A 15,300-nucleotide genomic window follows, 5' to 3' on the forward strand; every position below is an offset into this window, starting at 1 on the left:
GAAGATTTTTTTTTTTATAGTGGTGATGGTAAGAGACTGGAACAGGTTGCTCAGAGAGGTGACAGATATCCCATTCCTGGCAGCATTAAAGGTCAGGTCAAGGATTGGGCTCTGAGCAACCAGATCTAATTAAAGATGTTCCTGCTTATTGCAGCAGTTTAGACTGGGTGGTCTTTAAAGGTCCATTCCAGCACAACCTATGTGTCTGTTGTATGGTCTGTGAAGAAAGGCAGAGACTGCTGGGGCTGATAGGCCTGGAGAAGAGGAGGCTCAAGGGGAAATCTCATCAGTGTGTGTAAAAACCTGATGAAAGGGAATGAAGAAGGTTGCAACCTGTGCTTCACAGGTTTATTCCTTCCAGGTGCAGGGTTTTGCCCACCCCTCTGTTACCTTCACAAGTCCCTTAAGTTGGCCTGTTTCTACAGCCTCTCAAGGTCCCTGTCACTGGCAGTGCAACTCTGTGGTGCATCAGCTCCTCCCTCCAGTTTTGTATCAGCTGCACCTTGCTGAGGGTGTGCTCTGTCCCACAATGCCATTCATGGAGATGCTGAACAATACCAACACAAGATATCAAGGTCGGGATTACACACGACTCTTTCCAGCTGGACTTTGTGCTGCTGCTCACAACCCTTTGAGCACAGCATCTAAGCCAGTACTTGAACCACCTTACTCTTCACTTAGGTCATGCTGCATCAGATTTTCTGTGAGGGTGTTGCTTATTTGAGTAGACCAAATACTTTTTTAATCGGTTATTTTCAGACTCTGCTTTTGAAGTTAGGAACAAATTCCTGATATGTTTTTCTGTTACCTTGTCTACTGTAGGATTTCATTTACAAACCAGAAGCTGAAACCCTCAAATCAAAACTTGAACTTCAGAATGCTCGTATGAGGTCAGAGGCATAGAACCTGTAATTACTACATCACATATTACACTCTACACACAAGTAACTCTATTAACAACAGTGACAGCTTAAAACCTGTGTTGATCAGATCTCGGGATATTGCCTTGAACATGAGGATTGTGTAAGCTGGTGACTTCCCGTGAAAAGGACAGGTGTGACTTGTCGTTGCTGAGCGTGGAAGGAAGTTGGTGGTTTAGATATTGGGCAGCACTTAACTGCCACAACAGTGGGTTCTTTAGGCTTTGAGTAACAGCCCTTTTTTATACTGGCTCCTGTTTCTGTTGCCATTCAGCAGATGAGGTGCAATCTGCAAAGACAGCAGGTTGTCTTACACCAGTCTAATAAATGATACTTAATGGGGCTATTGAGCCTAAAATGGTGCTTTATTTTCAGGTTAATGTAAAAGTGCATATGCCCTGGGACTCTGCTAGAACACCTCCACTGAGAAGCAGGATAGGTTATTTTCACAGTGAACAGTGCTGCAAGTGCATTAGATGCTTTACCCCTATTTCATTTGACTTGTTACCACTCAAGTATATTTTAGGTTTTCTTTTAAGGTGTTGGCTGTTAACTGTTTTGTAGAGGCTGTGTTTGGTTTGCCAGTATTCTGCAAAACTGACTCCTATTTCAGGGAAAGAAGGGAGTGAGTCAGGAGAGCAGACAGTTATTTAGAGCAGACAGATCGTCTCCACAGGGTTTGTATCCTGTTCAGAGTGGCAGCTTTTGGTGTCTTCTGTGGGCCTCCGAAATCTGACTGGATGTGCTTGTATGTGCTTTGAGGTTTGTATAACATTTCCTGAGCTGTCCTGCTGATCTGACTTTACATCCTGGGCAAGAGAGAGCAGAGGCAGAAGTGCTTTATGATGCAGCTTGTATGTCAAGGTCAGTGTGTCTGACCTTTTCAAATATTAACTCTTTATCTAAGGGTGGCATCTTCCTGCGTAACAAAAGTTAAGCTTCAAGCCCTATTGTCTTCAGCTCAGGATTTACTGTGTGGGCTTTGGAACAAAGTTTTGGAATGAGTCTGCTTTCCTGTTCTTTGGGTTTTTGCTTTTGTGGTTGTTTTTTCTATTTTTAGTGTGTATGTGTTTAGACACCAACAGTACTGTGCCTAAAAACAGCTGATTTCTTTCTTCTAGGTATTAGATCTAAATGTTGTAAAATGTTGCTCTGGCCATCTGTTTGTGACTGACTTTGGTTGAGGGATGGAGGTAACAGCCTACGTGACTTCAGACAGCTAAACTGGCTGTCCAAGGTCCAAGGTGCCTAGTTATAGAAGAGGTCAGTACTGAGGGACTGATGCTTTTTGAGGGAGTGCTGGTGCATAAGCCTAATTTTGGTGCTCTAAGCTGAATGTGGAAGAGTTTATTTATACTAGGAGGCTCTGGGTTGTGAGCTGTTCATCTGCCTAAACTTGGGTTGGCGTTCTGTTGAAAGCAGTGATAAAACTTGGCCATGTTGAGAAGGGTGATTCTTAAAAAGGGTTTTTCTGCTGTGCTTGAGGCTGCTAAAGGAAATGAGGCTCTTTCAGAGAGTGTGATAGCTTTTCTTATGAACCTAGAATGAAGATTTTTTTTATTGTCCTTTTGCGCTTAAGGATGTATTCTCTGTAGATAAGGCTATAGAATTGCCTCTATATCTCTCTGTCTGCTATGTGGAAGGAAGAGCTCAGTTTTCAGACAAAAGCTGCTTGGCACATGCATATTGTTAAAAATTCAGAAACTCTAAGTGATTTAAACTTGTTTTTAAGAAAAATCTGCATCATAAATAGTTACCTTCTAGAAATTGAGCATTTCATGCAAAAAAATTGCACCAATGTGATGTGACAAAGTTACTGGAGGTCCTGCAAAAAGGAAAATGATTAATAGGCTTATTTGTAAACTGTCCCATTTCTGTTTTTCATTTTAGAAAAAAACAGTCAGTCTTGTGTTTCTGATTATTTATATCCAAGCACAGCAACTGCTAAAAATGCAGTAGGAGAAATTCTTAGTGTGTGTTTCTGCAAGATTAAATTCATTGCTTTATTGAACGCCAAAATCCAGGAAAGAACTGAACGTGAACATTTTATTTGCTGGTATGAACATACGTAAATACAAATTGCTTTCTAAAACTTTTTAAAAATTATTCTTCTGGAAGAAATGACATTTAATTGTACAGTCTTATGAACCTTTAAAATTTTTTATAGATGGGTTTTGCACATGCGTAATTATAAAATCAGTATATTGAACATGAGACTTGAGTCTTTGTGTATCTTTGAGGAAAATGTTCTAGTATTTGTATGCAATGCTCTTCAGTTGAGGGAGTAAGACTGAGATAAGAGTGCAGGGCACACAATCCACCACACTGATTTGTCTGTGATACTGAGTTTTCTCCACAGGCCTTATGCACCAAGTTACCAACTTTTACCAATAAAATATATAAGTAGAGGGTAAAACAGATATGTCAAATGGGATGGAGCAAGTGGCAACTGGAGGGAGAGCTGTGCTGTAAAGCTTTGAAGTGCTTTCTGCTGGAGCTGGGGATCTTGAGCTTGAAGCAGAGACTTCTGGTACATCAATGAGAAGTGAAAATGTTAGTTTTTGGTGACTGGGCCCTCCTAAAGTAAGGAAGTGAAAATGGATTTTAATTACTGGCTGCTGTTAAAAATGTTTGTGCCTTCCTGCTACCAGCTGTCAGCTAGAAAACTGTGGGAAACAAACAATTTAATGTTATTAAATTTTGGCTTTTGTTTTGAAGTGTCTAAAGTCCCCCCCTAAAAATTTTGGCTGACCTCAAAGTTGAGAAACAACTGCTTTGGTTGAAACAACTGAATAAAGTATTTGACTTCATGGCCTCTTGTTATTTAAAATTTCAGATCAAATGATCAAGCGCAACAAATAGACAAAACACAACATAAAATAAACTTCAAGTAATGTCTGACTTCTTGCAAAAACTTACATTTGGAAGGTGTCTGTAATTAACCAGAGTTTAGACTATCTAGCATCACTTTCAATTACATGTATGTGTTGTCTTGTAGTAACAGAGCACTGGCTTATTTGCTAAAAATTTGAACAGTTTTGAGTATCAGTCCTTATTAGTAAGTCCTGTGTCATTCACAGTGACAGGGAAATTGGGGCACCACAAAAAATAAAGCATGCTGAGTTACCTTGAAAGATCTACCATTCCTATACATGTGTGCATGCAAGAATTATTTTTCTATTTATGGTACGTAAGGCCTGGTGCCTAGAAGATGGTTAAAAGTTGTTTAGCAGTAGTTCTGATACTGCTGAGTATGTGCATGCATGAACAGAATGACTGGGGAATGGAATAACTTCCATTCTTTTGATTTCTTGAATGATACGGTGCAAATTTTGTAACTCCATCCTTGTGCAGATGCTGCTAAACCAAGTAAGAGCAGAAGCTGTTCTTAGATTTTTTTATAGTCCAGTAAAGTGTGAGCTCTGTCTGCTTTTTAACAACAGATCAAGGGAAAAGTTCCTGTAAATGTGAATGCTGAGGATTTTTCTACCCACCCCTGTCCCTGTTAGTTTTCATTCTTGGGGTCCTAGAGCAGCTCTCTGAGTCACATTAAATAAAATGTTTTCAATACAATTGAAAGTTGTTAACTTCTGTCTCATGTTTCCGAACCACGTGGTGGAAAAAGCTTTTTGTTTGTAGGTGGTTCAGTACCTGTTGTGTCTAAATGGATCTCAGGACAGACACTTAGAGACAAAGATGCCCTGCGCTTAAAAATGGGTGAAATTAGATTCCAAGAGTCATATGTATGTATGTACACACCTGTATTGTGTGTACTGGTGAAGACTCTCTGAAACACCTGTCTGAGAAGTTTTGGGTTGCGAGTGTGTGCCTCAGCCGCAAGAGGTGAATCCAGTTAACTTGCATCAAGTACTGCACTGCAGTTCCCAAATATGGCTTAAAATGAAATAGTTTGGGATATCTCAGCCTTGTGTTGGGATCTTTTGGATCGCTTATTTATGTTTTCACCAAATTCTGTATGTCTGCTCTGGGGAAACTCGATTACTGCACTAGAGAGATGTGGAAAGCTGCTGTTCTTTTCTGGTGTCCGTTAGCCAGGTGTCAAAGCAGCGTTACTGGTTTTGGAAGAAGCAGTGCATTTTACTTCAAAGTATTTTGATATATGCAGCAGAGGAGTGACTGAATAAGTGTGTTTCTGCTCCTCTCTACAGCTAATGTAGAAGAAGAAAAAGAAGAAAGTATTTATTGGGCATTGCTGATAGCAATTTCAGTATTCCAGCAAGGTAACTCCTTTTGCTCTTGAAGTATTTGCAGCTTCTGAGCAGCTTTAAACATCTGCTTCAGAGTGGATCTTTGAAATTCATCAGAGCAGAAGCCTTAGGCTAGAAATGTGCTTTCTTCTCTGTCACATTCTATTCAAGCTTTACTGAGAAAAGAAATTGTTTTTTCATTTTGTGTTTGTATTCTCCAGGAGAACTGTCTGTATGCTGAAATAATTGAACATACTCTAAAATTGGGCATATGCAGTTGTCTAAGCAATACAGAGAGCAAGTACCACTCACACCCATTGTAAGAGGACAGATGGAGGAAATTGTAGACTCATCCGTATTACAGTTAAATGAACTAAAGTTTTACCTTTAAAAGGTAAATTTTATAACTTCGATAAATTTAAAAGTTCAAGTGTTTGAGTTATAAAAATTTCTCTTTAGGTTTGCTAGGAAATTGATCCTATCTCATAAATGTACTGTTGGGTGAGGTGATGGGCCTTTTTTTTTTTTTTATAACCATTGTTAAAAATTCAGCTTTTTTCAGTGCTGGGGTGGACAGAGAAGGTGTGAGTGACAGGGTAGCCAAGCAGACCAGGGTGGTTTGCTGCCCTGAGGAGGGGTGGGTTCTGGTACCCTTTGTGTCCTGCTCCTGGTGGTCTGTATGCTTTAATTCCTGTCTGACAGTGCTGTGAACCAGTTCACTAATCCAGCAGCAGAGTGAATGGTTTTCTGCTGAGCCATTAAGTTACTGTGCAATAGATGAGCATCAGTCAGTAGCAGCAGTGGTGCAGGAGTGTGCCCCAGGAGCAGTGACAGAGGAGAGTGGCGGCTTGAATCATCTGGCAGTGAACTCGTACATTGCTCAGCTATATCATATCCATTTGAAGGCTGAATTAATAATTAAGAATGTCACATTTTTTCAGTCTTCCAATATACAATTTAATTTAAAAATATTTTTTCTTTGCAATCAAGAAGAATTCAAGAATCAAGAATTACTTTAATCCTCTGGTTAAAAAATTTTATCTCCTCTGAAGGTTTTGTAGAGATGGCATGAAAACAAACAGAAGGAAAGATAAATATTCTTCACTTAAAAAATGTCTTACTGTAATTCCTTCTAGGGTTTTGAGTGCTTCCATAGATGTATACCAAATTAAATAAAATGTACTTTTACAACTGGTTTTGAAGACAAACCTTCTTGGATATGTTCACGTGAACTTTGCGTAATTTGAGACTGATTCACATCCCATCTACATTGTTTCTGCCTTAAAGGCATCACCTACAACGATCATCCAGTTCAACTGCATGACCACTTCAGGGCTAACTTCAAGAGTTAAACCATGTTGTTAAGGGCGTTGTCCAAATCCCTCTTAAACACTGACTGCCTTGGAGCATTGACCACCTCTATAAGGAAGCCTGTTCTGTTGTTTAATAGTGGAATTTTTTTGTTTATTTAGTTGGTTTTTAAATTTTACTGCATAGCTGCATCTTGAAATACATTAAGTGATGGATTAAAGAAACAGCCACCACATATTACAGGAGCAGTTGAATGAAACTATGAAATTGATTGTTAGTAAAACTTTTCAGAAGATCAAATCAAAGGGAATGGGACAGATTGAAAGGGGAAATCAAATTGTCTTCTTTCTTGTACTGTAGGAATGGAAGTCAGTTTTTGTTGTTTTGCACAGATACAGATTCATACCCATCTTTTATATAAGTACTTTACATTTCAGCTAGTAATGATGGAATGTAATTTAACAGCTGGATGTTCAGCAAGAAGATATAGATGCCAATCTTGAATTGTCTTAGGATTTTCTTTGGTGATTACAGACATACTCAAGCAGGAGATAGCAATTTGGTTCTTACCACAGCAGATAGTTTCTTGCTTTGAAGAAACCTTTCTCTGCCATAGGTGAAGCCTTAGATCTGAGTGACTAGTTTCAACAAAAATCTGAGCTCCATTTAAAAACATGTAAAAGTGGGTTGCCAGGTAACTCCTGCTTCCCCCTGCATCACCTTGCTCCAGCATTTGGTGCTATAATTCCATAGTTTGTATATTCAAACTAATATAGTATCTGCAGAATGCTTGACTTCTTTGTGCTATCCATCGGTATAGCAAAAAATTTTCATATTTAGGGTGAAACAATTTTAAAATGCTAAGTTAAAGCGTTTTTAAGAGTTTGCAGTGTCTGTATACTCGTGGATGCTTTCCAGTTATGTATTCCTGCAGTCAGGAGGAGGGGAAAAATGTCTGAGTCTGTATTTTGAGATTTGTATTGAGATTTCAAAGCCTGCAGTATGTAACTTCCCACTGTCACAAACCATTTCTTTGTTTTTATTTCCCCCTGACTGGAGCTGGTGCCATAATGACACCATTACAATACCCCAGAACGTGAGCAGTAGGTGATTTTTGTGAGGTGATGACATTTCACTCAAGTATCCTGCCACCCTGAATGAACTATTTTCAGGATTCCTCTAAGGTTGAGGTACTTAGTTGTTGTACACGTGTTGCTGCTCTTCCTGGTCTTTTCATGCATGCTGGACTTAAAGACTCTGGTCTTTCAGACAGAAGATATTAACAAAGAAGTGGTGAATATTGCATCTACCAGATGAAGCAGTCCTGTTGCAGAGGTTTGATGCTGGATTTACATTAAATTTAGCCTAAGAAAGTACACACTTCCATGAAGATACTCTGCCTTTTGGCAGTTGAACTAACTTAGCTAAAAGTGAAATTGTGTTCAGAGAGTGTGCCGTGTTAAATCTGATTCTGAGTGAAGGGAGTTTTTGTAGTTACTGACTGTGTGGATTAGGTTAAGAAATCCTAGAGCCTGTTTCCTTGTTTGGGCTAAATAAAAAATGAGCACTCAGGGCGCTTCTTCCCCTCTCTGTGAGAAAATAGAGTCCAGGGAGATAACTAACTCTGCCTCAACTTCAGGAATCCCAGAGGTACTTAGCTGCTGTTACAAACCTCAAGAGGCTCAGAGACAAATGTCTTAATTGTTTTTTCTCCTTTCCAGTATCTGCATCTTCCATGTCCAACCTCTTAATCATCAGCAAGAATTTGTGATTCTGTGCACCAACAGTTGTGGTCCCTTTTTTTTGTTTGTTTGTTTGTTTGTTTTTTGGTTTTGTTTTTTTTCTGGGTTTTTTGGGTTTGGGGTTTTTTGGTGGTTTTTTTTTTTTTGGTTGTTGTTTTTAATGGGCTCTTGTGAGTTACTTGGGCTGATGATGGCAAGCTGAAAATAATCTACTGCAGCATAGTAGTAGAGACTGGCTAACTTTTGTGGATTTCAGGTTACTTAGTCTTGCAATGAAATACAGTTTTTAAACTTCTAAGCTTCTGTGTTTGAACTTGCTGGTCTTGAATCGCTAGGTGTGAATATAATTTTGTGCTGAAACATACCCATAAACTTCATTTTACTATGTGCTAAATCATTTTGACTGCTTGATCTTAGGGCAGTGTAGTGCTAGAAGTTTTTTTGGCTACCACTTCTATTACTTGCAAAAAAAAGTATACCCTCATTTGTTTAAAACAAGTGAGAACATTTACCTTGGGAATCACTTGAATATGTTATCCCCAAATGAGTAATTTCTGCCTTTAGGACATTACAGTTTGTTTTCACTTCAGCTTGCATATTATGTGAACTTGAAGCTAGTTTCTGTTTTGTGAGCATTTTCTGTAGTGTGTCTTTTGTTTTAATTTTATTTATTTTTTAATATGTATGGGGTCAGTTTTTAGACGTTCCCACATGTACTGCTTCAACAAAGTTTATCTAGTTGTGAAAGAATAACCATGCAAAGCCCATCAGATAAGGTCGGTTCTGGCAATGGCATCTCGTGGACAGCAGCTTGCTGCTGTGGGTTTATATCCCAGGATGGTTTGTAATTCCCTTGTTTGGCAGTGTTGGACAGCTGTCCTGTGATGTCTCTGGACTTTCTGAGACAGTAACTGCTAATGACCAGTTAAAAGGAGTGATGGACTGTGACTCATCATGAAAGCAGCCTTGGGAGACTTGGGTTATTGTGATGTCTTTCCCTGGCTGTCTCAGCTTATTTATCAGTTGTAATATGACCATGGCAGGTGTCTCTTACCCTCCTCACTTCTGGTAAGATACACATTTTGACCCTTGCTTTTGGTCTCTGGTCTTTGTGTGCCATGGTGAGGGTTTTGGTGACTTTGAATCCCAATCTTTAAATACATATTTTGTATAAAAACATTCTTATTTTTTTCTTAACTCTCAACAGGTGGGAAGGAGAAACCAAAAACCAATGCAGAAGAGCTACAGATTAAAAAAGTTAAGAAGAAAAAGAAAAAGAAACATAAAGAGAACGAGAAGAGGAAGCGTCCAAAAATGTACAGCAAATCCATTCAGACCATCTGCTCAGGATTGGTTTCTGATATTGAGGATCAGGAAGCCAAAGGCATCATAGATGATCATCTTAAGGATTTCAATGGGAAAAATATGGATACCAAGAAGGACTGTGAGTCCAAGATACCAGAGAACAGTGAGTTTCCATTTGTCTCGTTAAAGGAGCCACGGGTTCAAAATAAACTCAAAAGGTTGGACACATTGGAGTTCAAACAGCTGATTCATATTGAGCACCAGCCTAACGGAGGTGCATCAGTTATCCATGCCTACAGTAATGAACTCTCCCACTTGTCTCCTGTGGAGATGGAGAGATTTGCAGAAGAGTTTGTGGGTCTGGTTTTTAGTGAAAATGAAAACTGTGCAGCTTACTATGTAATGGGTATTGTTCATGGGGCAGCTACTTATTTACCTGACTTTTTAGACTACTTTTCATTTAATTTTCCCAATTCACCAGTGAAAATGGAGATTTTGGGAAAGAAAGATATAGAGACAACGACTATGTCAAATTTTCATGCTCAGGTAAGAGGTTATGCATTTTACTTTCTAAAGTCATATAATGGTTTCAAACAACTGTGAATGGGTTTTTTTAAGAGTAGTTGCTACTAGCTGTGCTATGTGGATGACACAGAAACGAGAGTTTTCTTTAAGTCAGTTCTGTGGTATTAAAGATGAGAGGAGACATAAAATTGTTAACTGAGACATAAAACCAGATTTTTGGGGGGAGGGGAAGTGTTTGCATGCTTGTGTGTGTAGGTTTCTTTGGATTTGTGTCTGTAGCTGAAGTTTAACCATGAGTTTTGGAGGGTTAAAATGGTTTAGCTGTGATTTTTCTGGGTGTCTGAACTGTAGTTTATCTGTTTGAATTTTGTCATAAAACTGAAATGCTTTAATACAATGTTATACATAAAAACTTGTGTAGGGCTCAGTTAAATTAGCTGTGTTTGTAGTTTGGGTTTTCTAAATCCATCCTTAAAGGAGAACTTGGAGGTTAATGTGGCTATTTGGTCCTTAGCCCTTTGCATTTCTACTCACTTGATTGGGTTCTCTGGAAAGCTCTTAAGTTAAATGGCAGACTGACTGGCAGCTTTTGAATATTTTTTTTATTTTAAATTTTTTGGAGAGAAATGACTGCATACTCTCTTAACAACAGCTACTGATTAACCATCACTTCTGCTGTTCATTAACTTGCTGTAGAAAATACATTTCTGTTGCACGGAAATTATTTATAGCACTGGTTTTCAGGAAGAAAAAATCTGTCTGATTTTTTACCTTGATGTTGTGGTTATTGCAAAAAGCCCCTACAGTGAGTATGAAACAACTTATGAAGAAACTCAATCCTGTTTTTAATTACATCAACTTTATCTCACAATTACCCTTTTAACTCCCTTATTTATGAATTTAGATGTTGTATGGATTAGCTTTAAACTGTTTGAGTCTTCAGTTTTGACTTGCAAAGAGTTAAGTGTAAGTTACACTGTCATCTTTTTCATGAAAAACATGCTTTTTTTTTTTCCTTTGGCTGCATAAACATTTGCATAGAACACTTGCATGTATTGACAAATTTCAGGTGTGTGTTATCCACAAAGATACGCAGAACTAAAATGTTGCTGCAAGAGAACCTTTGCAGTTCTGGCTGAGAAAATATCTACTGCCATGGAATATGAATATTCTGTGAACTACAGTCGCAGAATATTCATATTCCATGACAGTAGAAAAACATTCCATGTTTTTCTTGAGTATATAAACTGAATCATTAATAATAAAAATCACGGAATGTATTATGGGCACCTCTGCAGAGCTGCTCTGTCTTTGGCCATTTTATATAAGAAAAGCTGGGTCTGTCCTTTTAAGTATGTTCCTGAAATCCAACTGGTTTTCTTGAGTAGCATTAACACAAGCATAGCTGTGTGCTATAACCTGCCCTAAAGAAATAGTTAAGAAAGGCCCAAATTTTATTGTTGTGAGTTATAATAGAATTATTTTATTAGAAGGATAGATTAAATTGCTATTACAATAGTAACATCAGTATGTGTAGTTAAACCAGTCCTGTGTGTGTTGGGGTTGAAATCATAGTTCCCTGTTTTTGTGTAAGTGAAGGAGGAACAGAGAGAGGCTGTGGTAGATGAAAGAAGCCAAACTGTATTATTACAGCATTCAACTGATCAGCTCCATGGTCTGTCTTCAAAGCTGTATTTTGCTTGCCTGGAGGTTTAGTTCTGGTATCTTCTTTTCCTTTGTGTTCCCTCATTTTTTTTCCTTAGTTTTCATGGCATTTTATCACTTCTCAATTTGGTTGCTTGACAGAAAATGCTTGGCTCCTGTATTTTTGCTAACTAAGGGATATGTGGTGTAGTAATAACTTGTACAGGCAAACACCAGACTTAAATAATCTTCTGTGCAGCACTCCTGTTTCCTGGAATATTTAAGTCAATATCTTGGTTACCTAGTTATTGGTTCTATTTTTCCTTATGATTTTCTTATTTCTGTCTTACTTTGGTTGGTTGTTTTTTTTTCACGTGGTCTGCTGCTCCAGTTGAAATGTTTTGTTAGCTTTGTGTTCTCCTTTCTGACTTGTTACATTTTGTGCAAATTGAGAACATTCTTCTGTCTCTCTGAGTTCTTTGTGAATCTTTTAAAGGGATTCTTATGTCCTGTTGCAGTATATTTTGATGAAACTTTAAATGTATTTAGTTTTCTATTCCTACATTGCCCAAGCTTTGTGCTGTGGTGTTCCTTGTCCTGAGCAGCCTGAGCAATGTCTAGCAGTTGTTGTATAGCATCAGTTGAGCAACGAGTTGTTTTCTGAGGTCTAAGTAGGAAGCTGATTTTATCAAATCTGCTTTGAGTATGTACTTCATCAGCTTTAAGAAACTTGGGTGTTCCTTTGCTAATTTTAACTGAAACACTAAAATGAAGCTCACTTTGGTACAAGAGGTTCTTTGGTGGTTCCTCAGAGCTCATGTAGCACATGCAATCAGTCTGACAAATGTAAGTACTTAAAAAAATCTAAGCAAGTATTATAAAAAGGAGAAAGAAGGTTGAGCTAAGCCTGAAATGGAAAGTATTATAGAGTGTTTTACCAGTTTCTGTTTTTCAAGTTGATCCTTTTGGTACTATTTAATCTTCCACCTCCTGTTTTGTAACAGATGTGGGTTTGGAATTTTTTGGTTTTAAGTAATGCATATTTTTAAGTCATCAAGTTCTGTGACAAGAGGCTGATTTCGCAGTAAATTCTGTTGCTGAGGTCAAAATTGGAGTCCTCCTAAGCTTGCCTGGAAGGTCTGCATCTCTCAAGTAATTTATTTAGTTTACACGGTTGTAGAGTTGAAAACGAACTCCTTTCAGCTTCCTTCTCAATACACCTGTGTCAGACAGGAGTAAGGTAATTTTACTTGTTAAAAGATTTTAAGGGTCAGAAATTTGTTAGGATATTTACAGCAGGTGCAGGATAGAGAAATGTGGAACTGGTTATTTCTAATGAGAATTAGCTTTTAAATTTTGCAGGGAGAGGAATTGGGGAGTTTTTCATCATCTAGCTTGGGCCTATGCCTAAGTACTCCTTAAATTTTTTTTGTGTTAGCGGAACAGTTCTTTGTGAACTGACTGTAAGGCCTAGTCAGACAGTTTCTGTAAAAAATGAAATGTTTCTGGGCAAAATGAAATTAGTCTGGATATCCTTGTAGCCAGTAAGTTAGTCCTTCAGGTGGTGAAAAACTGTCTTGTAGCTCCATCTTCCCTGGGCTCTCTCATTTGTGTAGATGGCAACAGCTGCATCAGTTACCTGATAGCCATGAATCTTGTCAGGTTCTTATGAGGATTTTAAAGAACATAAATAATCAGCTTTTGCCACCTACTTGCAGCTTACATCACTTCTCTTAAGCTATATAGTGCTGTTGAGACAAATCTTAATATTTTGAGCTCATTACCTTTTCCTTGTGCTGGGCAAGAGTAAATTTTTATTGCTGTGCTGAAACCCCAAAGCTCACAGTTGATGTTTAACTGGAACAGTGCTTAGTGCATTGATTTTACTGTCTTGTCCCAGAGGCAAATTCTTAGTATAGGAGAAGTAAAATGCTGTACAGTACCCACCAGTTCCTCTGCTGCAAGACAAGATTGGACTATTTTAAAGCCATATCTGACAAGTACTTTGTCTGATGTGTTTGTGAGAGATCTCAAGGTGATTCCACTCCTTCCAAAGAAATCTGTTTTAAAATATTTTTTTTCTTGTTTGTCCTTTTATCCTTTTATTCTGATCTTTAGTGGATGATGCAAACAATTTATCATTTTCTTTCAGTTTTCTCTATATTTGAAGATTGCTTAACAGCTCATTTTTTCCTGTCTCCCTAGATTAAGTAATTTGAGTTATTTCAGTCTACAATTACATGTTTTACCCTTATTAGTCTTAGTGTTCTCTCCTTATGCTCACTTCAGTCATCCTTATTTTTGCTTAAAATACAGTGCTAAAAATCGACAGTGTCTGCCTGGTGCATTGATGTCAAGGACTGTGAGAAGATTGCCGCAAGTGTTTTGTGCATTATTGCTCTTGGTTATCTATTTCTTCCTTTTTCAGAGCAGTTTGTGATCTGCCGTAGCAGCAGCTCCTGCTACTTGAGTCACTCCTGTTTTCATGTTTATGCCGTTCATTAAATATATATGTGAGTGTAGTTCTTGCTTTTGTTTAAACTGAATTATATCCTTTGCATTCAGACCCACTCTCCAGTTTCAAGATCTTGTTAATTTTGATCCTTTCCTGTAATGGACTTGCTGTGTTGTGAAACCTGTGGGTTTCGTGAGGATACACTGTGTTCAAAAGAAGGACCCTTGCTGCCTGCCTAAAAATTGGATAGTTACATGAGCACAGACAAAACTGCCCACAGTTTGCTCTTTCTAGACCATGTTTCTGTAGCAGTTTTTAGAACATAATGCAAATGTCAACTGTCAAGATGTCTACTGGTCCTCTGAAAAAGTCTCTCCAGTCAGAGAAACAAAGGTTAGTTTGACTTGATTTTTTTTTTTCTCATGACCATGTTTATTAGTTCTTACTATCTTATTTTCTAGGTAGACGATAGTTGTATCCAGCTAAGTGGTTTGTTTTTTTTTTTTCTGGAAATTGGAATTAGGCTAAATAGTCTCTAACTCCTCTGTCTTCTCTTGACACCTATTTCTTTAAGATGGCGTGTTATTGACTTCCAGATTTGACGAACTCATTTTGTGGTTTTGAGTTAGAATCATGGAGTGGTTTGTGTTGGAAGGGACCCTAAAGACCATCTAGTTCCAACCACCTGCCATGGGCAGGGACAGGACACCTCCCACTACACCAGGTTGGTCGGAGCCCCATCCAGCCTGGCCTGGGATGGGCCATCTGTAACTTTTCTGGGCAACCTGTTCCAGTGCCTCACCACCCTTAAAACAAAGAAATTCTTTATAATATCTAAACTTCTTTCAGTTTGAATCCCTTGTCCTGTGACTTCATGCCCTTCTACACTGTCCCTTTCCACCTCTCTTGTAGTTCCCTTTAGGTACTTGAAGGTTGCTCTAAGGTCTCCCTGGAGCCTCTTTCCCAGGCTGAACAACTCCAATCTGTCTATGAAGAGTCTGTTTTCATAGGAGACATGCTTCAGCCCTCTCATCATCTTCATGGCCTTCCTCTGGACTTGCTCCAACAGGCTGATGCCCTTCCTGTGCTGGGACCCCAGAGCTGGATGCAGCACTGCAGGTGGGATCCCACCAGAGCAGAGGGGCAGAATCTTTGTTTTCAATAGAATTTGCTTCTTCCTTTTAAGCTGG

General features: G+C 38.5%; 1 protein-coding gene across 2 annotated transcripts in view; it reads left to right on the plus strand.

The window, feature by feature from the left end:
* RSBN1L (round spermatid basic protein 1 like) overlaps window positions 1-15,300 on the plus strand; it is a 46,699-nt gene that overhangs the window by 12,365 nt on the left and 19,034 nt on the right. The window contains exons 3-4 of one of the 2 annotated variants that reach the window (XM_032105177.1): window positions 9,389-9,649; window positions 9,968-10,032. In XM_032105177.1, the coding sequence (XP_031961068.1) occupies window positions 9,389-9,649; window positions 9,968-10,032 (326 nt within the window). Of the gene's footprint in view, window positions 1-9,388; window positions 10,033-15,300 lie in introns of both variants that reach the window. The other variant, XM_032105176.1, reaches the window with a different exon arrangement.

This window comes from Corvus moneduloides, chromosome 4 (assembly GCF_009650955.1).
Source record: "Corvus moneduloides isolate bCorMon1 chromosome 4, bCorMon1.pri, whole genome shotgun sequence".
Lineage (NCBI taxonomy): Eukaryota > Metazoa > Chordata > Aves > Passeriformes > Corvidae > Corvus > Corvus moneduloides.